At 50.8% G+C, this 21,483-nt stretch overlaps 8 protein-coding genes across 11 annotated transcripts; 4 read left to right on the forward strand and 4 right to left on the reverse strand.

The window, feature by feature from the left end:
* The first annotated feature begins 184 nt into the window (after window positions 1-184).
* PPTG_12087 (hypothetical protein) lies at window positions 185-1,650 on the forward strand. The gene has a single exon (XM_008908297.1). The coding sequence runs from the start codon at window positions 226-228 to the stop codon at window positions 871-873; it is 648 nt and encodes a 215-aa protein (XP_008906545.1). The 5' UTR covers window positions 185-225; the 3' UTR covers window positions 874-1,650.
* On the reverse strand, window positions 1,009-2,984 carry PPTG_12088. Of its 2 annotated transcripts, XM_008908298.1 has the most exons (6): window positions 2,815-2,984; window positions 2,568-2,729; window positions 2,331-2,454; window positions 1,865-2,266; window positions 1,660-1,800; window positions 1,009-1,595 (listed from the first exon to the last, which is right to left on the reverse strand). In XM_008908298.1, exons 1-6 carry the CDS (start codon window positions 2,910-2,912, stop codon window positions 1,176-1,178), a joined length of 1,347 nt encoding a protein of 448 aa, XP_008906546.1. In that variant the 5' UTR covers window positions 2,913-2,984; the 3' UTR covers window positions 1,009-1,175. The 2 variants fall into 2 exon arrangements, with proteins under 2 accessions (XP_008906546.1, XP_008906547.1); XM_008908299.1 differs by having other exon boundaries at window positions 2,331-2,729.
* A 1,923-nt stretch (window positions 2,985-4,907) lies between these two features.
* PPTG_12089 (hypothetical protein) lies at window positions 4,908-6,441 on the forward strand. The gene has a single exon (XM_008908300.1). It carries the CDS (start codon window positions 4,934-4,936, stop codon window positions 6,344-6,346), a length of 1,413 nt encoding a protein of 470 aa, XP_008906548.1. The 5' UTR covers window positions 4,908-4,933; the 3' UTR covers window positions 6,347-6,441.
* Window positions 6,442-7,271: 830 nt separating this feature from the next.
* On the forward strand, window positions 7,272-8,058 carry PPTG_12090 (hypothetical protein). Its single transcript, XM_008908301.1, has one exon. The coding sequence runs from the start codon at window positions 7,419-7,421 to the stop codon at window positions 7,908-7,910; it is 492 nt and encodes a 163-aa protein (XP_008906549.1). The 5' UTR covers window positions 7,272-7,418; the 3' UTR covers window positions 7,911-8,058.
* A 3,352-nt stretch (window positions 8,059-11,410) lies between these two features.
* Window positions 11,411-12,219, reverse strand: PPTG_12091 (hypothetical protein). Its single transcript, XM_008908302.1, has one exon. The coding sequence runs from the start codon at window positions 12,177-12,179 to the stop codon at window positions 11,505-11,507; it is 675 nt and encodes a 224-aa protein (XP_008906550.1). The 5' UTR covers window positions 12,180-12,219; the 3' UTR covers window positions 11,411-11,504.
* Window positions 12,220-12,694: 475 nt separating this feature from the next.
* On the reverse strand, window positions 12,695-16,181 carry PPTG_12092 (hypothetical protein). The gene is made up of 2 exons (XM_008908303.1): window positions 15,699-16,181; window positions 12,695-15,632 (listed from the first exon to the last, which is right to left on the reverse strand). Exons 1-2 carry the CDS (start codon window positions 16,150-16,152, stop codon window positions 12,784-12,786), a joined length of 3,303 nt encoding a protein of 1,100 aa, XP_008906551.1. The 5' UTR covers window positions 16,153-16,181; the 3' UTR covers window positions 12,695-12,783.
* Window positions 16,182-16,189: 8 nt separating this feature from the next.
* On the reverse strand, window positions 16,190-17,532 carry PPTG_12093. Of its 2 annotated transcripts, XM_008908304.1 has the most exons (4): window positions 17,192-17,532; window positions 16,908-17,115; window positions 16,667-16,823; window positions 16,190-16,581 (listed from the first exon to the last, which is right to left on the reverse strand). In XM_008908304.1, exons 1-4 carry the CDS (start codon window positions 17,403-17,405, stop codon window positions 16,255-16,257), a joined length of 906 nt encoding a protein of 301 aa, XP_008906552.1. In that variant the 5' UTR covers window positions 17,406-17,532; the 3' UTR covers window positions 16,190-16,254. The 2 variants fall into 2 exon arrangements, with proteins under 2 accessions (XP_008906552.1, XP_008906553.1); XM_008908305.1 differs by having other exon boundaries at window positions 16,908-17,532.
* Window positions 17,533-17,627: 95 nt separating this feature from the next.
* PPTG_12094 lies at window positions 17,628-21,267 on the forward strand. 2 transcript variants are annotated; one of them, XM_008908306.1, is made up of 5 exons: window positions 17,628-18,497; window positions 18,572-18,890; window positions 18,938-19,407; window positions 19,480-20,191; window positions 20,256-21,267. In XM_008908306.1, exons 1-5 carry the CDS (start codon window positions 17,653-17,655, stop codon window positions 20,745-20,747), a joined length of 2,838 nt encoding a protein of 945 aa, XP_008906554.1. In that variant the 5' UTR covers window positions 17,628-17,652; the 3' UTR covers window positions 20,748-21,267. The 2 variants fall into 2 exon arrangements, with proteins under 2 accessions (XP_008906554.1, XP_008906555.1); XM_008908307.1 differs by having other exon boundaries at window positions 18,962-19,407.
* Window positions 21,268-21,483: the final 216 nt, after the last annotated feature.

Here is a 21,483-nt window from a genome sequence, read left to right on the forward strand (position 1 = left end):
TGTTTTTCTACGACTGAATGTTTGACGTAAAAAAGAGTCTGAATGGATACACTTTTCGCGATCGCTGATTCGCTGATTTGTGGTTTTTGTTTGCACGATTTTGATTGGCTAATAAAAATGTTGTTTCAGTGTTGTTTCGGGGAAAGAAGTAACAATACTTTGCATGTACACCATAATTAGATCCCGTAAATAGGGGCGAATCCGTTTCCAAGCACCCATTTTCCAATGAGTGCGTTGGTCAAGACCAAGCTGCTCCCTAGTGGTCATTCCATCCCTTCTGTCGCATTGGGCGTGTACCAGAGCGCTCCTGGTTCCGAGACGTACGACGCCGTGCTCGCTGCTCTCAAGCTCGGGTACCGCCACATCGACACTGCCACCGTCTACCGCAACGAATCGGATGTGGGTAAAGCCATTCGGGACTCGGGGATCCCCCGCAACGAAATCTTCGTAACCAGCAAAATTGTCGCCTCCCGCACCCGATGGAACTACGATGAGGTGGTGGAAGGGGTTCGTTTGAGCAACCGCAAGCTCGGACTCGAGTACATTGACCTGTATCTACTGCACGCCCCCTTTGACAGTACTACACGTGCTGAAGCCTGGAAGGCACTTGAAGATATGCAGACGGAGGGGATTTTGCGTGACATTGGCGTGTCCAACTTTGGCGAGCTGCATCTGCAAAGGCTGGCGGAGACGTGGCGTGTAAAGCCTGCGGTGAACCAGGTGGAGCTGCATCCGTGGTTGGCTCGTGCCGATACAGTCAAGTACTGCGAGGAGCAGGGAATTATCATGGAGGCGTATTCACCTTTGGCTCGTGCTCAGAAGATGCATGACCGTACGCTGAAGCTGATTGCGAGTGAGGTGGGTGCTACTTAGGCCCAAGTCTTGATCGCGTGGAGTCTGGCAAAGGGCTTCGTGGCTCTACCGAAGTCAGTGACCGAGTCCAGAATTAAGGAGAATCTGGAGGCTGCCAAGTTGGAGCTCACGAGTGAGCAGATGGAAAAGTTAAACGGCTTGGACGCGTACTTTGTGACGGCATGGGACCCGATCAAGGACCACGCTGTGTAAAAAGTGAAATCTACTACCACGTTGACACTACCCGCTACTATATCCTGACTTGTTAGCAATGCTTCATGCACAATGCCAATACGTATGTTAAGCATTATTTGGCGTCTAAATTACGAATAGAGTGGCGGGAGGTTGAAGGACGCATGACCAGGGACGACTTCTGTGTTGGTTCCAAGGCGATGAGCCTGAATGAACCCAGTCGACCCGGAGCCCTCGAGCGAGCTAAAAGTGATTTCACCTCCGAAATAGCGTGCAAATAACCTTGCCATCGGCAGTCCATAGCCACCTCCACTAAAGTGTTGCCTGTAGGCTGCATTGGAGTCGATAGGTGGGCAAGGAGCGCTTGTGGTGTAGTCGTAGTGCCACAACTTATTCCAGCGACTGCGTGGAATACCTCCGCCCTCGTCACTGACCTTGATGGTCAGATCCTCACTGCCCACGCAAATTACGATTTCCACTGGCGGTAGTTCTCCTCCAAGCTTGTATTTACTAACGTCAGGGAATATCTTGACACCAGAAACGTCTTCAACCTGCACAAAGAACTTAGTGAGCACAAAATAGAAGCTTCACATGCGATCCATACTAGTCACATACCGAAGGAAGGAAGAATCCCAAGGACGGACTGTCCGGGTTCATTACTTGCTTGAAATGGTTGAGTTCACCTGGGGCTTTGCCAATCCTCTTTTTGTGGTACTCTACCGTCGCACGCATGGCATTCTTCACGAGCTCGAAGACCTAAATGAAAACATGTCGTTGTCTGTTACACCTCGTTGAGTACACCGGATACTGCATTACATACCATGTGGTGCAGATGTGACCGCACATACATCAACGGTGTACTAGCACTTGCTGTCGCGTGGATCTCCACTGGCGGAGCCTCACCGCAGTACTGGACACACAAATTTGTGGCTCGATCGCATGCCTCACGCACGATTTCCTCGACGTTTATAAGATGAACACGTCCTCCTGGGTGCTCGAGTGACTCCACGTGCTGACCAATGAGCATGCGGATGCCGATACGCCCCAGGAAAAACTTGTCCAGTCGGCTCTTGATGTCCTCCTGCGCGCTCTCAATTTGCAAGGCACTGTGTCCGAGATCCGTAGCCTTGAGTTGTTGAAGACCATAACAGATCAGCGGCACCAAGTTGGAGCCGCGTGCCTTGGCTTGACGCAGCGTGTCTGTGAACAATCGGTCCTCCGCCTGCCAACAAGCTCAAAGCAAGTCAGATCTTAGTCATTAATCCATCTCCACGTCTTCTTCTTACGACAGTGGCTGGTGGTTTTGTAGAGTTGATCCACTGCAGTTCTCGTCGGTAGACGTCGATGGCTTGACGGATGGACGCAGTGTCGCTCAGCCCCAGTGGTAGCTCCGAGAGCTCCACAATAGCACTAAACATCCACAAAAAACACGGTAAGAGCTACTATAAACTGCATAACAGATGGAAAGCGCGCAATACACGGCAATAATCATGATTTTGGTGAAAGGGTCATGGTCTTCTTACCGAGCGAAGCGAGACTGCAGCTCCTTGTGCAGGAACTTGGCCGATACAATGTGCAGCTTGGCGCCACCATCGGCAAACGATCGCATCTGCTGCAAAGACAGAGGCGTGGGCTCCGTGTCGGCGATCTCGCGCACCTGGTCCATGGGAATGGGCGTCTCGTAGCTACAGATAACACAAGAGTACCACCGAAATGTCAAAAACCATTACGAAAAGTATCATATTGAGATCCAATTACAAACAAGCGTACAGTTCAGAGGTAGAATGGTGGCTCTGCATGCAGCGCACGTGGTGCGTTCTACCCAGAGCCGTGGCCAGGGGCGCGAAGCTGCCGCCGCGACGCAACATGGTCTCACGTTCGCTGGGCTATTCCCGTTGTGAGCGTTGCGCAAGCACTTCAGCTTCATGCAAATCTGTTGCGCGCTGATTGGTCGATACAGGGCCACAAGAATGTGCTCCACACAAGTTCAATACAGACAGAACCAGGGCAATGGGGACCATTTTAGAGCGAGCTTTGGCCCCGGCACAAGCTGCCAATGTCGACTACCCTTGTAGCAAGTTAACTTAGCTGTGGGTGTTGCTGAGCTCGACAGTACTCATGCTCGCTGGAGACGAAAGTCTCTCCTCTCGGACGGAAACTCGTGCATCAAAACAAGTGATTGGTCGCGTGGAGACATGAAGTGTAACCATGTTGAAGCGCCCACCGAAACGCAAGCGGCAGCTCTGGCTACAACGTACATTGCATCGAATAGTCATAGGAAACTACTACCTGTATATGGTTCGTTGTACAGGTAGTGGGCAGCACACGTCGGTGCTCATTGTCAAGTTGACGCTGGGCTATCGTTGGCAGTGACGCCGATTCGTCGCGCGTCGAGCTTCAGCGTTCCGGTGGTCGGCAGCGTCGATTAATGTTAGCGACAAAGCCATGGCGTTGTTAACCTGCGAGGTACGTTGTATCCACAGACCAAGAAAGAATCCGTGCGAGCCGCAACTTGGGACTCCCAAGGCGGAGCGCCTGAATGAACTTTATTGAGTAGTGTTGAAGGTGGTATATCCCCATATTATATGGGGATTTTTTATTGGCGATCTACCGAGCGGGACAGTTCCATGTGAACTCCATTGCCGTCACTAATTGATAGCCAGAGTTAAAGTTCAAAATTATCTCGAAGCAGGCTATTCCATTTTACCGCCGTATCGATGAACCAAATCCAGTGCGCCGCCCTCAATTCATGTACCCGTTGAACATCTTTGATAAAAGCTAACCCGAGCTTCTGGAATGGTTCCAAAAGATATTATCTCGACAAATTAGGTTTTCAGGGCGTCTTGTACCAGCTCGATAGGTACTGAAGAGCTCTTGTAAACGGAAGACATCGTAACAAATGTCGGTGAGTCCCGTAGGTAGTCTGGAAAAGCTCGTTGATTACATGTTAACACCGTGGTGGCACTACATGTACTACATGTAGTCGATGAAGAGTAATATTCGCACACCAAATTCTCAATAAATATCTAAACCAGATCGCACAGGCCTCGAAGTTGTTTCTGCTTTTCACTCATGACACTAAGTTAGCTGTTCTCCAGGAAGAGCGATCGAATGTGTGCCTGCAGACAAGGTTCGTGTTCGCCATCGTGAGTGCCAACTACTTGTCACAGAAAGCGGCAGGTGTCCGCAGTGTGGCAGACTCCGCATGCATTCTATCTGGACATCTTGCGAGGCGACTTCAGATACCTTCACTGCATTTTTGGCTGAGCAATCGACGTGGAGCAGAAGCAGCCTGGTGACATAGACTTTAAGTCAATGTGCAGACAACCTGCGTGCCGATGCATGCATGCCCATTCTCGTGAGTATGCAATACCATGCGAGAGGCTCCCACAAATTCGAGAGCCGAGGCGATCTATATGTACACATGTTATATCTGTTGCATATACTTTACATATTAGCGTCCTCAACGCTACTTATTGCTTGCCGGTAAACGAGTGCCGTCTTCATCGTACCAGGCAGATTAATTTAGGCAACGGAGACGGCAAACAATTTAGATACAATTCTTTGTCAAACGAAAGTGGCGCTACGATTGTGAACGCGCGTTTTCTTGTGGCACCGCCAGCGTCGTACTATCGTCAGGTCCGATTTGCAACAATGACAAACCCTTTCGAAATAAGTATTTGAGAATCGAAAACTTGGCTCAATTTCTTCAAATCATTCCCATACCCTGCATATTTCGATTCATTACTGAACATTTAATTAGTATCATCTACAGTACGAACTCGCGACAAGAATAATAACAGCGAGAGACACGCAACAAATCCAAGCAGAAAACAGTGAGCTACTTTCGAGTTCACAATTCAATTTGACCCCAACACCTCAAACGACAATGGAACTTGTCAGGCGTAGTGCCAACCCCCATCTCTTATCAGGCGTGCTATCCACGGTCGCCAAGACTGCCGTGGCACGCCACGGTGCTGCACTGCTGCACATGGACGCTTTTCGTGCGGACTTCGAGGCCAACGCCATCTCCATGGACGAGGTGCGCGAAATTGCCCACAACGACCCCACGCCCATGTCTCTCCAGCAGATGCGCACGTTCGCTGATGGTAGCACTAAGCTGCGTCTTGTGGCGGCCAAGTTCGTGCACAAGGAGCTGCAGTCGAGGTACGCACGAGCCATCATGGAGCTGTCCGACTTGCCCATGGGTCTGAGCGAGACCACGTCCGTGCGCCACGCTATCAACTTCTATCGCTATGAACTGCAAAGTATCAATCGCATGAAGTCGCCCACAAATGCCGCAGAGGACCTGGTATTCACACAGAAGATCCGCAACGCCAAGGAGCGCGGCTCGAACCTCGTGCCGCTCATCTGCTACGGTCTCCAGGAACTTAAGGCCACGGATCTGGGCCAGAGTGCACTGCAGCTGGAAAGCGTGCAGGAGGACATCAAGGACCGATTGGACAAGTTCTTCCTTGGTCGCATTGGTATCCGCATGATCATCGGACACCACGTCGAGTCGCTGGAGCACACTGGTGGCCGTGTGCATTTGGTTAATGCCGAGCAGGTCGTCCGTGATGCGTGTGAACAAGCACGGAGACTATGCGTGCAATACTGTGGTGCGGCACCTCTCATTCAGATTCGTGTGACTCCCAGCACCAATATGCCTTTCATGTATGTCGAATCGCACCTTCACCACATGGTCTTCGAGTTGGTCAAGAACTCGATGCGTGCCACAGTGGAGCACCACCGTTCTCGGTTTCAGCTTCCGCCACAAGGCAAAATGAACCGCTTCGAGCGTGTAATGAACCCGAAGAGTCCGTCGCTGGACTTCTACATCCCGTCTGTTGAGGAGGTCGCGGGAGTCAAGGTTTACCCGGATGTGAGCAAATACCGGTCAGGCGACGAACTTCCCCCCGTGGAGATTGTGATCTGCCAAGGCAGTGAAGACCTGACCGTCAAGGTCAGTGACGAGGGTGGAGGCGTTCCACGTAGTCGCTGGAATAAGCTGTGGCACTACGACTACACCACTAGTCTGTTGTGCCCACCTATTAACTCGGACAACTACCCAACGTACTGCGAGCACTTCAGTGGGGGCGGCTACGGTTTGCCAATTGCAAGACTGTTCGCTCGCTACTTTGGTGGAGACGTCGTTTTCAGTTCACAAGAGGGCTCTGGTTCGACAGCGTTTATCCAAGCACACCGCCTGGGAACGAACATGGAACGGGTCCCCCGCTGGAAAAGGATGCAGCCGTCAACTTCATCACCTCCTCGCTGGCAGATTCATCGTTCAAACGCATGAGCTTGGCAAATCGCCAGTAGAATGTATCCGCTCGTATTTTATTATCAATGGACAGTATTAACTTAAACGCTTAAAATATTCCATGTTTTCGATTCTTTTGGCGTATCCTGTGTCGAAGCTTGCTTGGAGCTGGAAAGCGCAAGGTGCACTACCAGCGAATGAGGTGCAATATTACATATATTAACCGCCGGAGCAGTGTGACTTGATAAAGCTACTGAAGGTTTCATTCAATTTGCGACTGGGATTGGTATTAAATGCTATGATTACTTCGGGCATTGATTAGTATGGAGCAGCGTCTGTGGGGCGAAGAGCGCGTTCAGCATTTACCATGGTTTGTCAGACCTGCACCTAGAGACTATCACTTGTCCGCCTGGTACAATACGAGCTGAAGGGTATTATTAATCGCCGCAGCAGAGAAAGTATCCTTTGCACTCCTTACAGCGCTTCTGGAGTGTAGTGCGGTTTGTCCAGACATGTATTTCGAAGTAGAATGGCTTTGCTCCAAGTACAACAAGGAGCTGTTGGTGACATGATGGAACAAAAGAGCAAGACTGGTAGGTGCACCTAACGTAGATCAGCAGATTGCAATTAGATGATGTAGGAGAGACATGGTCTATTTCATTTGCAGGAGAAATTCTTAAAATTCGTACTGGAAAGAGTTTTGTTATTAATATCAATGCAAGCCTTTTGCACAGCCACAAGGTGAAATGCCGTCGATTTTTTTGCACGTGTGGCCCACTACATCATGTAGTACATGCAAAAGCAATGGCATTTTCTATGAACGAGGATAGAAATGACCCGAACTCCATACTTGTTGTCGTTTGCGGAGAGCAAGTTGCCTATTGTGACGTTGCAGTAGACTTTGTCTTCATTGGCTGGAAATATGTAACGTGGACACTCCGACAGCAAACCACACCCTTGTCATAGTGACTAGGACACTTATTCTAGGACAGGATTGTTGGGTACATTTTGAGTTGCATTCGTTTTGTCCCTCTTATCTTCGATTCTTATCTGAACACGCCATTAACAAATCGGAACGTGTTGCTGCACAAGTGATTTTTGCGGCATCGCCATGTTCGTGACGTCTGCACCGCTTTCGGACGGCGCCAAATTCAGCGAGGAGGCGGCGGAGATCGAGCGATTCCGCGCTCGTCACCGCCGCATGTGTCGCGGGCAGCAACAGAACGCTTCGACAACTTCAACAACTGAAGCGCTGGACGTCGACGGCGGACGTACACGCAAAATCTCGGCAAAGTGGCGTCAGAAGCAGCTGCATCGCAATCAAATCGAGGATGGCGCGTGGCCTCAATCAGCAGGCACCGAAATGCACTTATGCTTCAATGCGTTCGACTTCTCGTCGTCGCCCGAAGCCTTTTACGAGGAGGAACCAGTTGAGACCACATCCGAGCCGGTTGAAGAGGAGGAGAAACGTAGATTGCATATGGCTGAGGTGGCGAAGCAAGTGACGGCCATGGGCTTCAACAGTGCCAGTCTGTGGGAACAGAGCTTCCCGGGTCTTCGACAGCTATTCGCCAGCTGCCGACTTTCGGGCAGAATTCCGTGATGCAGAGTCCCCAGTGCAATACACTGCACATGACATCGAGCAGCAAGCGCTGTAACAACCACGACACCATGCGTAGAGTTGAGAAAATGTTAGTAGAATAGTAAATGAATAATACTCTAAATCCCACAAGTAAGTTTGAATTTTACGTGATTCGTGTGCGTTGCTGTTGCTAGACTAATGATTTGCAGGCCATCGAAGTTTCGCGTGATTGTAAGAGATCCTGAACACTCACTATCAGCGTCTCTTCTAGTTTATAATGGCGAGTGTTGCAAATACGACGAAGGCTTGAGCTGGGCCAACGACCACGGAGTCGTCCAGTGGGTGACTTCGTAAAAAACAAAATGAAAATTGTTGTCTGCATTGTGTAGGTGAAACTGCCTTGTGGGCATGAATCTGTGCGGTGTGTAAGGCAGGAGTTCATGGACAGCGCCTGTACTCCAGAATGAAATTCTGCCGTAAAATCGGTCGGTGGTGCTCTGAGTTAGTTTATTGCTCTGCCTACTTTCTTAAAGGTCGACTGACTCGTGTACAATTTCTCAAAAAGCGGCAATGTGCCCCGGGTGATACTTAACCCTTTCACTACCAGCCAAATCCGGCGAGCTTACATGTCCGCAGTAGACCTCTAACAGCGGTGCAGGCTTTCAGTCATTGGCTAATTTTCTCTCAACGAGGGTAAGGCGTCCAGCTCACCAAGACTAACAGGTCCGCAGCGGACCTCTACCAAACACAGAACCGTGAAGACCACAATAATAAGAGGTCCTCTACCGCACACATTTCGCTGTCTATCCGCAAATTTGCGATCTATCAGCACTTTTGCATTCTACCTGCAGTCAAGATGGACATCGCCGTGCTGCTGAACGCCGACGATGGCGCTGACACTGACTGGTGCTTTAAGGTTTCTGATACAGAGGAAGGGGAACCCAACGGGACCGAAGGTGCGGAGGGCGATGACGTATTCAACAGCGAGTCCACTGCAGGTGCGCTACCACCAGGGGAGAGGCGAACTGGCAACGCGTACGTGGATGGCATCATTCATGACAGCGGTCTGCATATAATTCGCGAGGGGCAGGTGAAAGCTGCCTACGAGGAGCGAGGAGAGCTCGGGCTCTTCTCCTTGTTCTTTACCAGAGAATTTCGGGACTCGTTGCACAGGTGGACGAACGAAATGCTCAAAGAGAAAGGAAAGCCTGAGGCAACAGTGTGCGAGCTTGATGCTTATATTGGCCTAGAGATTGCGATGAGTTTCAACCCTGTGACCGAGATCAAGGAGTTATGGTCTCAGAAAATGTTTATGGGGCAGTCAGACTTTGTGGCAACAATGGCGAGGAGTCGCTTTGAGCATATTCGGGCGAGGTTTCAGGTGCACGCACCTGGAAGCGTGCCAGTCGAGCGGCGCGAGCAGGATCCGTTGTGGCACAGCCGGCGACTGATGTCACAAATACAGGAGAAGTTCGCCGCGATTGCAGTCCCGGTTGGTGCTGTCAGCTTAGATGAAAACACGGTGCGCACAAAGGCGCGATCGTCGGCTAGAACGTTCATGCCCTCGAAACCCGATAAGTATGGCGTGCGTTTCAACTCTGTTGTAGGCTGGGAGAGCCTGTATGCCTACTCGGTGTGGGATAATGGATCCGGCAATCGCACACAGACCACCCCGGCTGACAGATACGTAGACGTCTTCCCAGCGCTTAGATCAGCATTGTTTAGAACTCTAGATCGCGACGATGTCTGCATCAAACGTAAAGATGCTAGTGCTCTATGGATCGCGATGTGCGGCCACCTAACCAAGACGTATCCAGCACCAACCCAGCACCGTTTGCTCGTTTGTGACAACTTCTACACTCGACACAATCTAGCTAAGACTCTGACAACGTTTACGGATGGCGAAATGAAGCTGCTGGGAACTGTTCGTATAGGATTACAGGGCAAGTGGATGGCCGAGCGTTTGGAGGCTTCGAAAGCAAGGATCGATAATGCTGAACGAGGCTCGTGGGAGCTTATTGCAGCGCTGGATGTACCAGTCGACTGGGAGAAGCTTCAAGAGAAGCACAAGCGTGCGCAAAAAAAAATTCCAGCACACCGGCAGACGCCGTACATTCCGCCAACAACGACAGCTTCGAACGCGGGCTACATCGTTTTTCGCGACAAGAAAACCGTGGTCTTCTACACCAACGATCTGGCAGGTACTCCTTCGCAGGATGTACTGCCTGGGCATTCTCAAGAGGCAATTCAGCTATGTCGTGGTCTTGCTCCGCTACGGCGGTGGACTGGAGACCAGGTCATGCACCGAAAAACGTTCCAGGTACCGGCCATGATAGTAGCGTACAACCTCTTCATGAACGGCGTAGACCGAGTGGATCAATTGCGGAGCACCAATCCAATCCGACGGAAGGAGAGGCGGCTCTCCATGAGCATCCTCACGTGGGCGTTGGACCTTGCGCTCATCAACTCGTTCGCACTGTTCCGAAAGGTAGCGAAAACTGCATCAGCACGCATAACGCTGCGCGAATTCAAGCGGCGTGTAGCTCAGAAGTTGACATCCGTACAGCAAGCACGGTGGCAAAAAGAGCGCCGCAATCAAGCAGCCCCGAACCAGCCCATTCAAGATGTTGTCGGAGCCGACGCGAGTCCCCATGCAATCACGCCCAACTCAAAGCAGCACTCCAAAGGCAAACTAACATGTTATCTCTGCTCTCTGCGAGGATTTCCCAGCAGGAAAGCGCTTTTCGGGTGCACAGGGTGCCACAGAGGGTTCCACGTTGTTTGCTTTACAGCCTTTCACTTTCAAGACGCACTTTCATCTAACTCAGCTGCCGTCCGGTCAGCCCTCGACGCTCTGTGTGCCGAAGCTTCAGGAGACCCCCTTGCACACACACGCCTGAAGAAGAACAAGACGATAACGTATCTAAATCAGCTTGAACTGCCATAACGTGGAGAAAAAAGCAATGTAGACGTACGTGACGATTGTGTTGAGGCGAGATATCTGCTTGTCGACGCAGAGGGGTAGCTCGACGCGCGCCTCCCTGCACAGGCGCCCATTTTTCCTGTAAAAATATAGCTGTGCTAGCGCCTTCTTGACGCTCCGTGGAGCTCGTTGTCCACGCCTCCGTGTCAACATTCGAAGCCTGCTGCTGATGATGTACTTGCTGTACTGGTCCCATTCACACGGCGCGTCGCCACAGTAGCTGCATGCCCGCGTCGATTCCAGCCCAACCATCTCTGTGCCAGTTCCCCCCTTGCCAGTTCGGAATTTTGAATATGAAGCAGTACCGTGAGCGACTTCGCTCAACAATTTCACCAACCACGTGGAAAATCAAAGCCATACCATTCGCTGATTTTCGTTTTTACTGATAGCTTAGTGGTCGAGGTAGAGGTCCGGAGCGGACCTACAAAAAAACTCTGGTAGTGAAAGGGTTAATACGGAGTCGTTAGGATATAGCATATATTTCACTAAGCTTCAGTTACTTCAAATATTTGCTATGGCTGCGCTGTAGGCAGTAGCCGGCCTGTATAGTCTGGATAACGATTGATTTTTAAGAATGAAATGTAGTGGTACAAAATTCTAATACATGGAATGCGATGCAAGCAAACAGCATTTCAAGCATAGTACAGCGGTTGGTAGTACATCGTACGCCGCTGACCTATATACGGGTTATAGTACACGGGAGCTCCCCACAGCACATTTACCCCAAAAGTCGATACTCGCTGGATAGGTTCGCCAGATACTTGACGGCTGGGGAGTTTCTGCTCCCACATACTGGGGTTCTTAAAGCCCATTGATGCCACTTTCTTCCCCACGTCTGCCATGAACTGTTTCCTTTTTTGCTGATCGTTGTCGTCGACAGTCGCAGGTTTCACCTCGCCGACCGGTTCCGACTGAAGCTCTTCGTCGACCTGCTGCTTTGGTACGATGGCGGTGTCTTTAACCACCTTGGACTCCTCTGTCTCATCGAAGAAGCCCTCGGGTGATGCTATAGAGTCAAAGGCGTTGTAGCCCAAGTGCATTTCCGTGCCTGCCGACTCGGGCCAGTAGCCATCGTCCAAGTTGTTGCGGGCCTGCGCCTGCTGTTGCTTCTTCCGCCAATTAGCGGGAATTTTGCGAGTACGACCTTCGTCCACATCAAGGGCCTCGATCCGGGATCCGGGTAATGCAGTCTGCTGCCCACGACAAAGACGTCGATGGCGAGCACGAAATCTCTCGATCTCCGAAACTTGTCGACTGATTTTGGGACCATCAGATGGGAGCGGCGAGGGCGAAATAAACTGAAACATGGCGTGTGTTGACAAGTAGGAGGTACTGAGTTGGATGCTGCTAATTGAGAAGTGAGGGTGGACGATAAATGCCTTATCCGAAGGATAATTCAAAATGAAGTTGAAGCGTGACAAGGTGCATTTTCAGCCAATCACGGAGGATTTCGCGAAAACGTCAGTGACGTTCGTGTACAATTGTACAGCCAAACTCATGAACGAACACTGCTGCCATGCATCTACATGTTGGCGGCGCCAACAAATTTACACCTGATTCCATTTCGCAGTACGTAAGCCGGCGTCAACAAAACGTCAAGAACGGGAAAATGACGGGGCTTCTTGTGACGCAGCGATTGGCTTGGTGAGTACTGTGGCGATTGTTCATAGAACTTGCCAGCCAGTTGAAATTTGCAGCAGCGAGCTTCTACACTGCGCACACGTCGAGTATTTCCCTGGGCTAGTAGTACCAGTACTGCATAGCTTGGCAGAGAAGCACCATTGTAAGTAAATGAAGTTGAAAGTCTTTCAACGCGCGTTAGGATTGGTAGAAAAGGGGATGATTATCCTTCAGAATGATTCGTATTATCAGCCACATTGAAGTTGTATAGCTCGATTACAGAGCCCTGCTCTACACAATGCGTAAGCTCGAGATGCCGAATACCGCGTCTTGCTGCTCCACCCGTGGGAAGAGCTCGGCTCGCATGACCTCATCCAGAGCTCTTAAGGCGCGGTTGGCATGGAATACCACGACACGGTCTCGGTTGACACGTGCAACGTGCTTGAGCGTATGATACAGCGGCGATAACTGATCCGGCATCAGCTCCAGTATCTTCCAGCCAAGCAGTTCTATGAGATAGCGCAGAACGAATACAGCTCCCCGTCGCACCGCCACCACGCGCTGCTGCTGCTCTTCCACTTGATGCTTCCACAGCTTCTGTTGCTCGTCCTCAGTAGCTCCAGGCTTTGGACGACGCTGTGCCTCAAGCTCCAATTCCAGCTGAAGAACGCCGAAAACGCAAGTGAGCACGTCTAACAGGAACGGTTGAAGCCCCCACTGTAGGAGTGCACACACTTCGGCTAGATTCGACAGACAACTAGCACGTAATGTTGCAGCGGCAAGCAGCTCTTGCTCACTCTCTCGCTCGCTCTGCGATGTTTCTGTCGTTGCCGCTTTCTCTGCATCGCTCTGTATCTCTTGAATTAGTTGAATGCGCTTGACCGCCTCTTTCTGGATCCGCTGCACACGTTTCCTCTGCGAAGGATGTGGACGTATACAATCCAAATAAGCATACACGAACAGCTTGCCGTACTTAGGCAATGTGTCGCCACACCGTTTAGCAGCGAACAACAACGCTTCGCTGAGCTTAATGCGAGATTCCAACGAGTTTTGCGGGTCTTGTAGTGCCTTCACCAATGCAGGAATTGCTACATCTGGATGGGCGTCTGCCAATGCTGCCAATCCTTGGACAGCCGCAAGGAACACATAACTCTCCGAGTCGTGTAAATGTAGTAGGAAGACTTGAGCTAAGGCATGCACTCGTGGTGTCCAATCTGCGTCATGCGCGTGCGTATGACTCCGCCGCACAAGTTTTGTCAGCGTAACAACCCCACGTGCACGCAACGGCACCAGCTGACTAGATAGGTCCTGTTCAGCCTCGCGAAGCACCTCCTCGAAACTCTGCTCGCCTGCTCTTGTTGTTTTGGCATCTGTCGCGCCGCGGCTCAAAATCTGCGCTCGGGCGTTGCTTGCGAGCTCTGCCACTTCAGGTCGTGGGTGGCGAGATAAAACCTCCAGTACAGGAAGCAGTGCACGAAGCTGCTGTTCCTCCGAGTCACTGCGATGTGACGCTCCTGCTTCGAGAACCGTCATAACCACACCCAAAGAAATTGTCAAGATCTCGTCTCCTTCATCCTCTTCGTTGTCCGCTGTCTGCACAACACTCTCGTCCTGCTTCTCTGTATCCACGAGCCTTGTTGCAGGGGTGTTATATGTCTCCAGAACAGTTCCAATACACTGCAGCACTGTTGCAGCACTACGTAGCACAGATAGTCCCAAGCATTCGATGAGCGCCAATAACACCATCAGAACCATCTCAACACCTTCAGCACTTGTAGGACTTTTCATAGGTTCGTATAATGCGAATGGAGATGCTGCACTTTTGTCCTTGACGTTCACATCAATAGCTTCAGTCGTGCCATGCTTCCGCACGTGCATGTAGGTCAATAAAAGCGAAGAAAAGAGATCTCCGACCACTTCCGAATTTTCAAGCTCCTTGTCACCCAGTAGCTCCACCAGCGGCATTATCAAAGCTTTCAATGACTCAGTAGAATCAAGTTCAATTGCCGACGTAGGCTTTAAAAGCCGAAGGGATACGCCACCACCTCCGCCTGCACAAAATTCTCGCAGTGGCCTCCATGATTCTTGGGCAAAATTCCGCTCATACCCGCAAGCTAATAGAGTCGGCTGGAGAGGTAACGCAACAGGAAGTATCGCCAGTTGGAGAAGTAATGCCGCGTTTGAACATGAACGAATCCACGCTGTGAGTAGCGCACGTAGCGGTGCCACGAGAAAACTCTTGCTAGATGCAGCGAACGCGTACATATGGAGGAGAGAACGGATTAACGGGGCTAGAGCTTGTAAAAATCGCTGAGAAGGAGGCGGGCCACACAGAAGTAGTCGAGCAATGCCCACGCAGCGATTCAAAGCCTCTTCGCTTGTTTCTCCCACTGGAAAATTTGCATCCAACCGACTATCTTCGTAAATCAGTAATGGGTGGAAAAGTATCGATAAGATCTGCGAGTCGAATAGTGCGGAGTGGCGGGTGGCCAACTGATCGGCCAACAGCGCTGCCATTTCACCCAATAATTTGCTGCTGGAATTTCCCTTCTCAGGAGTCACGGCAGCAAGTAAAAGTCCACGGACTTGCGTGCACAATGCGGTTGCATATTTCTCGGGATCCTCGCCGCTTGGACATTGGCATATCAGAGTGGCAACTTGCATTCTAGCCTGCGTATTTCCCTCATCCACCGCTCCGAGCAGCATCTCGATCGTAGCCACAATCCCTCCGTCTTCCATCAGTAATCGCGACAATAAGTTACCACAGCGCGCTTTGAACCGCTGACCTACCGCCTGTTCATTCGCTACAGATGTGGTCTGTCCGAGTGCCGCACGCAGACTACTCATGCTCATACGCAGCGGCAATACCCGCAACATCATCTCTAGTAGTCGGGTAAATTCCGTTTGGACGGGTGATGGTACCTCCGTATCCATCGCCACTTCTCCATACACCAACAGAGCTAGCAACTCCACCACGTACTTCGGCAGCAAAATAGGCTGGAACTGTGGCAGCGATAGCAACTGCAACATGGCTTGCGTGATATTCAGAAGCCCGCTCATTGTCTCCTCACTCTTCAGCTCAGCATCAACAATAACTCGAGTGTATCCACGATATCCCCACATCAGCACGTCCTTGGAAACTGCATTCACACAATTCAAAAGTCAGCTAAACCCCTTCCCAACTCTCCCAAAGCCTCATGTCTTACTCTCCAAAGTGCGTGTGGGTTTCCTCTTCTCAATCGGCATGAGTATTCCAGCAGCTACACGAGGGTGGGCGCCCCAACAGAAGAGCAGCTCCACAGCTGCCTGCAACACCGAATAGTCCCGCAAACTTAACAGACCCGCGGGTGCTTTAGGCTTCTCTGCTTGTCGGGTCGTTGGCGGTCCCGTTCTCTTTCGTTCTTGCGCCTCCAATTGGTCCAGACGCGTCATACAGAGAGACAAACGTTGGAATGTGGGCACAAGACCGCGTCGCCACACTTCGTTGTGCCATTGAGCGCCGCCCAGCGTCTCGGGAGATCCGCAAAGCACACGCACAGCCTCCATGACATTGCAATTCGCCTCGCTAGCGTCCTCCGCCTTCTTAATGTCCCGCAGAGTGTCCACAAACACGCGCAGCGAGCGCATAAGCGCCTGCTGTTGCTTCACCTCGACATCCATGGAGTTGATCAGCAAAATTTGACAATAGCGATAGATTACGTAATATTGAAAGACAATATTGTGGTTGAGATTGATTTTTAGAGGGAGTGGACTAGGTGTCTTCTACGAGTGTTTGAGTACAAGCAACACTGTCATGACGAAGATCATGACGAGCAGCAGCCCGATGCACTTCATGGGACGACTGTTCTTCTGCGTTTCCTCAGCCTTTTCCAGTTCCTCGATACCCTTCTCCGTCTGCTCCACCACCTGCTCCATGTTGTAGTCGATGCGGTCCAAGATCGTGCCCTGGTCGATCACGAGCACGGCTAGTTCCTTAAATATTGTGGCCAACTCCGTGATGGACGTGGCGATACGTTGGATCTCCTGGTCACGCTCATTGATGACGTCCTCAGCGATCTCCACCTCCGTGATCTGAGCCTGTGTGAATCCCTGAAGCCGCGCAAGGACATTGTGGCAACATTAGACTACGATGTTCCCTATGCGTAGATCGCTTTTAAACTTGAAATCAACGCACCGTGTCAGCTCCACCACGCCGTTTCTGCTTGGCGTCATTTTCTGCTAGGAAGTCGAACTCGACGGGGCCCTCTTTCTGGTTCTTTACACGTGCAAGATAAGTCTTCTGTGACTTTCGGAAGTCGCCTGATAATGTCTGGAGCTGCGTCGCCAATGCTCTATTCAACATCAAGATCATTAGCCACAGATCATTAGCCACAACGATTGTTTTCAGTCAAATACTTGTCCTTCTGCTGGCGTACCTCTGCACATTCTGTCTGGTCTTCGCGTCAGCGGCGGAGAACTCCCCATTCCGATCACTTTGTGCCATACGCCGCAGCCCCTTCTCAGCACTGCGGAACTCGTCCGTAATGTCCTGCGTCAACTGGTCGATCTCCCGCTCATATTTGGACTCTTGACCGTCGAAGCGCACCATCAAGCGGCTCGTATGCAGTTTATTGAGCTTCTCCACTGCAGTATCAATAACAAATATAATACATCAGCCCCCCTCCATTCTGCTCCGGTTTCGCCATCTTCTGCCACGTACTCATCTCCTTAATACGCGCCACGTGCTGATTGGTGCCGTTCACAACGTCCACCCAACCGGGAGCGATAGCGACACTGGTGGCTTCCTGGTCCGCGCTCTTTATGAGTGCATTGCCCTCTTCGCGGTGGCTCACGATATTCTTGCGTCGCAGCACTTTAGCCTTCTCATCCGCACGCAACTGAAGGAACTGACGCGTCAAGTCCCGTGTCGCCATATTCCCTGTCTGTCGATGGGCCTCAACTCTGTGTTTAAACGCTTATTCCAACGCCTCGGGACAAGCTTCCGCGCGTACACTTCACGTCTCGCGCTGGCTTCAGTATTGGAATTCCGCCTCGATGTATTTTTGGGTAGTTTTGTATCAGCTATGTGGTGTACACAAACAGATGGTCTGCGAATCAATATCTTCGTGGTTGAAGTGCTCTAAGAGCTCGTCAGTCTCTAATCTCCCCTGTTGGCCACAGATGCGGGGGCTCCAATTGACTTTCACCGCGCTATTAGCGACTACCACCAGCTTGAATGCCGCCATCGTTCCGCTTGACCGATGGACTTTCCGCTCTGCCAATGGCTCCGTCCGCGTGGACAACGCATCGGTGCCTGGAACCTCGCATGTCCACTTGATGGAGGCTGGCGTGATAGGTGATCCGTACTATCGTTTCAATGAGCGCGAGTATCAATGGGTAGTACAGGAGACATGGACGTACGAGACGCAAGTGACATTGCCAAGCGACGTTAGTTCAAAGCCCACGCTTGTGTTCGAGACGTTGGACGGAGTGGCACATGTGACGGTCAATGGGAAACAGGTAGCGACTACGGCGAATTCCTTCGTGTCACACAGAATTGACGTTGCAGCAGTGTTGCTGCCTGGGGTCAACCACATCCAAGTGGAGTTTCAACCTGTTTTACAGTACACCAGAAATCAGGCTGACACATATCCGTACTTTGTTCCGGCGACGGAGAACTTCAATACATGGACGGAGCCCACACGGCGTTCGTTTGCCCGCAAGGCTGGATCGGATTTTGGCTGGGATTGGGGCCCGGCATTCGTTACGTCGGGCATTGCTGGAGCAGCGTATATCGAGTTTGGTGAGCCGGTGGTGAAGCTGAAGGACCTGCAGGTAGTTCAGGTCTTCCCTGGTGGAAAGGAGGACCTCTCGGTTGTGGATGTTACCGTCCGTGTGGCGCTAGATGGCGGGAAAGCTAAGCATGAAAACGTCACCTTTGACTTATTTGTCAATGAGGAGAAGAAGACTACTATTTTGACCACGATACCAGAAGACTGGAAGGAGGACACGGCAATTGAACTTTTGTAAGAAAACCATTAGAACAAGTATAATGCCGCTTTTGATTGCTAACGTTGATGCTTTTTGCTCGCTATTGCAGGTTCCGATTGGAGAATCCGAAATTGTGGTGGTCTGTTGGGTATGGCGAGCCCTACCTGTACGGCATACGCGTAGATGCATGGAACTCAGACTTCAACTCGACTCTTTCTCACAAAATCGGTATACGCCAAGTGGAGCTGGTTCAGGATGACACACACGCTGGCAATGTGGCTGGGAAGACGTTTTACTTCAAAATTAACCAAGTTCCTATCTTCATCAAAGGCGCAAATTGGATCCCGGCAGATTCGTTCCCCACGCGTACCAAGGCATCCACGATAAGTCATTTACTCGAGAGTGTTCGTGCTGCGAACATGAACATGGTACGATAGCTCAATTAATTGAAAATTTGCTCACCAATACTTCATAGTTACGCTGTCGTTCTACGCGGCAGGTTCGAGTTTGGGGAGGTGGTCGATACGAATCCGACTTGTTCTACGCCGAATGCGATAGACTGGGGATCCTAGTATGGCAAGAGCTCATGTTTGCGTGTGGAATGTATCCTCGCGATACTGCATTCCTCCAGAATGTGCTGAAGGAGGTGAGTGTTCAGGTCAGTCGGCTTCGCAAATACACCAGCATTGCAATCTGGGGAGGAAACAATGAGAACGAAAACATGATGGAGCAGTTTGTTGAGGCTCCAATATTTCCACCGGGAACGACCTTCAACCGCGATATTGCTGTTGTCGACTTCACCACACTGTTCGTGGATTTAATTCGTCCGATTATTGTAGCATTGGATTCGAGTAGACCATTCGTCGATACGTCTCCGTCTAACGGTTTGTATTCGGTTGACCCTTACGTCAAGCGATGGGGTCCCACGAATGGAGTCGCGTTTGGGTGAGTACTGTGTGTCTTTTGCTATTTGGTAGCGAATTCGAAGCTGATTGCGACGTGTTTGTTTCGGTCCAGTGACGTTCATTTCTACGACTACAACAACGACTGCCAAGACTATCGAATGTACCCGCGGGCTCGCTTCATCTCCGAGTTTGGCTTCCAGAGCTGGCCTTCAGCTGATTCACTCCACAATATCAGTTCGAAGGACGACTGGGATTCTTTTCAAGCGTTCTGGAAATTCTTAAAGTATCGCGAAAGGCACGAGAACGGCACGACTCAAATGGTCACGCAGCTCGAGCGCCGCTTTCATGTGCCCTTCCCTTTCCGCAACGAAAAATGGCTTGGTGAAGTGTCCGATGTTCAAGATGATAAATCGTTCGGCTTTAGTATCAGCAAGCGCATCGAGTCGTATCTGTATCTGACCCAGATCCAGCAATCGCTGTGTTATCAAACAGCCATCCAGACGTGGCGCCGTGGCAAGAACGTCGAGCTCGGTATGACGATGGGCATTCTGTACTGGCAACTTAACGACATTTGGCAAGGTAGCAGTTGGTCAAGCATCGAATACTCCGGTCGATGGAAGAGCTTGCACTACGTGGCAAAGCGGGAATTTGCTTCTTTCATCATTTCCATCCACAAACGCGAAGACAGTAAAGCTGTGGAAGTGTACGCCGTGAGTGATGTAAACGAAGATTTGCACGTTGACGTCGTGTATGAGATCCGCCGAACCAAGTGTGGCAGTCTCGTGAAGTCCATCGACCGTCAAGCCATCACCGTTGCAGCATTGGTGCGTGGTCCCAATGCACTGTCTTGTGTAGTAGTTACGTCAAACTAACTGTACTATTGCGTAGGAGAGCCGCTTGATCGAGGAGCTGGACATCGAGGCGCTACTGGACCATGACGCGACGTCCTGTCATCACAGATCCTGCTTCTTACATGTTCATTGCGTCGTTAAGAGCAGCACCACTGGGCTTGAGACGGCTGCCTGCGAGGACACGAATCATTTCTTCGCGCCGTACAAGCACCTCAACTTGGGCTGGGGAGAGGTGGCTGCGCACTCCGTTGTGAAGACCGAGAGTGGCAATGCCGTCGTGTTTAGCGTGGAACTTGTGGCAACGGACTTTGTGGCTCTTTTCGTCGAGGTGGATGTGCCAGGTGTGCTTGGCTATTGGAGCTCTAACTCGTTCTTGATGGTGGGAAATGAGACCAAGATGCTGAATTTCACGGTGTCGGCCTCGGAAAATGTGGACATGATCACGGTCGACGCGTTCTCGAGGTTGATCACTGTGAATTGGCTCCAGAAGAGCTACGACAACTCGGTCGAGGACGTGGCGGTGCAGTAAACCGGAGCGGTGAGCAGTGCTTCAGCTCGTTCTCTGTTCGATGATCGGCCGCTTCAAGTTGGTGACTTGGATTCATTATGTGACAGGCAAATAAGCAATAGCACCCTCGTATTTTACCTGCTCACACGACAGTCAAAACTGTCTAGTCAAAAATACTGCAATCAGAAATGCTGACGATGCTAAACAGCATGACACTGCCGTCGCCGCGGGTGCAATGATTCTCAAAGCAAGACAGGAACACATAACAGCGAGATCGCTGCATTTGACAATACCGTATTGATATGCTGTCAGAGATGCGAGGCCATAGCTGTCCTCAGCATGTTTCTGGAGTGGTCAATGCATCCATGAGCATATATTTCAAAAAGAATGACACATTACTCATTGAATCACGTCTGCCGACGGACAACAAATTCGCGAGGTGGCACAGAATTTTTAGCATCTTCATTTTATTCCCGTTTCGTGCCGCATTGTAAGCGACACAAAAATCAGCGGACCCTCAGTGTGTTGTGTATCAAGTGCTAAACCTTGTTGTGAAGTATAAATTGATAGCATTCGATGCCAATGCTCAGCTTAACACCACAGAACTGCCACGACACTTATCACCACCACTTACGCTTTTTCGAGTTCTGATTCGTACTATAGCAGCCCCACTACGATCCCTACATGTATTATAAATAAGTACGCTGGTCGGTTTTTCTGAGCACTTGTAGGATTAGATACGACAGTAAAATTTGAG

The sequence above is a fragment of the Phytophthora parasitica genome, assembly GCF_000247585.1.
Source record: "Phytophthora parasitica INRA-310 unplaced genomic scaffold supercont2.29, whole genome shotgun sequence".
NCBI lineage: Eukaryota > Oomycota > Peronosporomycetes > Peronosporales > Peronosporaceae > Phytophthora > Phytophthora nicotianae.

What these genes read in the sequence shown, in the direction of transcription:
- PPTG_12087 (XM_008908297.1), top strand. Translation starts at nt 226, where the DNA reads ATGAGTGCGTTGGTCAAGACCAAGCTGCTCCCTAGTGGTCATTCCATC.
- PPTG_12088 (XM_008908298.1), bottom strand. Translation starts at nt 2,912, where the DNA reads ATGTTGCGTCGCGGCGGCAGCTTCGCGCCCCTGGCCACGGCTCTGGGT. An exon ending in CTGCAGTCTCGCTTCGCTCG is followed by an intron (nt 2,455 to 2,567) that starts GTAAGAAGACCA and finishes GTGGATGTTTAG; the next exon opens with TGCTATTGTGGAGCTCTCGG. An exon ending in TGGGATTCTTCCTTCCTTCG is followed by an intron (nt 1,596 to 1,659) that starts GTATGTGACTAG and finishes TTCTTTGTGCAG; the next exon opens with GTTGAAGACGTTTCTGGTGT.
- PPTG_12089 (XM_008908300.1), top strand. Translation starts at nt 4,934, where the DNA reads ATGGAACTTGTCAGGCGTAGTGCCAACCCCCATCTCTTATCAGGCGTG.
- PPTG_12090 (XM_008908301.1), top strand. Translation starts at nt 7,419, where the DNA reads ATGTTCGTGACGTCTGCACCGCTTTCGGACGGCGCCAAATTCAGCGAG.
- PPTG_12091 (XM_008908302.1), bottom strand. Translation starts at nt 12,179, where the DNA reads ATGTTTCAGTTTATTTCGCCCTCGCCGCTCCCATCTGATGGTCCCAAA.
- PPTG_12092 (XM_008908303.1), bottom strand. Translation starts at nt 16,152, where the DNA reads ATGGATGTCGAGGTGAAGCAACAGCAGGCGCTTATGCGCTCGCTGCGC. An exon ending in ACCCACACGCACTTTGGAGA is followed by an intron (nt 15,633 to 15,698) that starts GTAAGACATGAG and finishes GTGTGAATGCAG; the next exon opens with TTTCCAAGGACGTGCTGATG.
- PPTG_12093 (XM_008908304.1), bottom strand. Translation starts at nt 17,405, where the DNA reads ATGGCGACACGGGACTTGACGCGTCAGTTCCTTCAGTTGCGTGCGGAT. An exon ending in GGCGCGTATTAAGGAGATGA is followed by an intron (nt 17,116 to 17,191) that starts GTACGTGGCAGA and finishes TTGATACTGCAG; the next exon opens with TGGAGAAGCTCAATAAACTG. An exon ending in ACCAGACAGAATGTGCAGAG is followed by an intron (nt 16,824 to 16,907) that starts GTACGCCAGCAG and finishes GATGTTGAATAG; the next exon opens with AGCATTGGCGACGCAGCTCC.
- PPTG_12094 (XM_008908306.1), top strand. Translation starts at nt 17,653, where the DNA reads ATGCGGGGGCTCCAATTGACTTTCACCGCGCTATTAGCGACTACCACC. An exon ending in ACGAATGGAGTCGCGTTTGG is followed by an intron (nt 19,408 to 19,479) that starts GTGAGTACTGTG and finishes GTTTCGGTCCAG; the next exon opens with TGACGTTCATTTCTACGACT. An exon ending in CCATCACCGTTGCAGCATTG is followed by an intron (nt 20,192 to 20,255) that starts GTGCGTGGTCCC and finishes ACTATTGCGTAG; the next exon opens with GAGAGCCGCTTGATCGAGGA.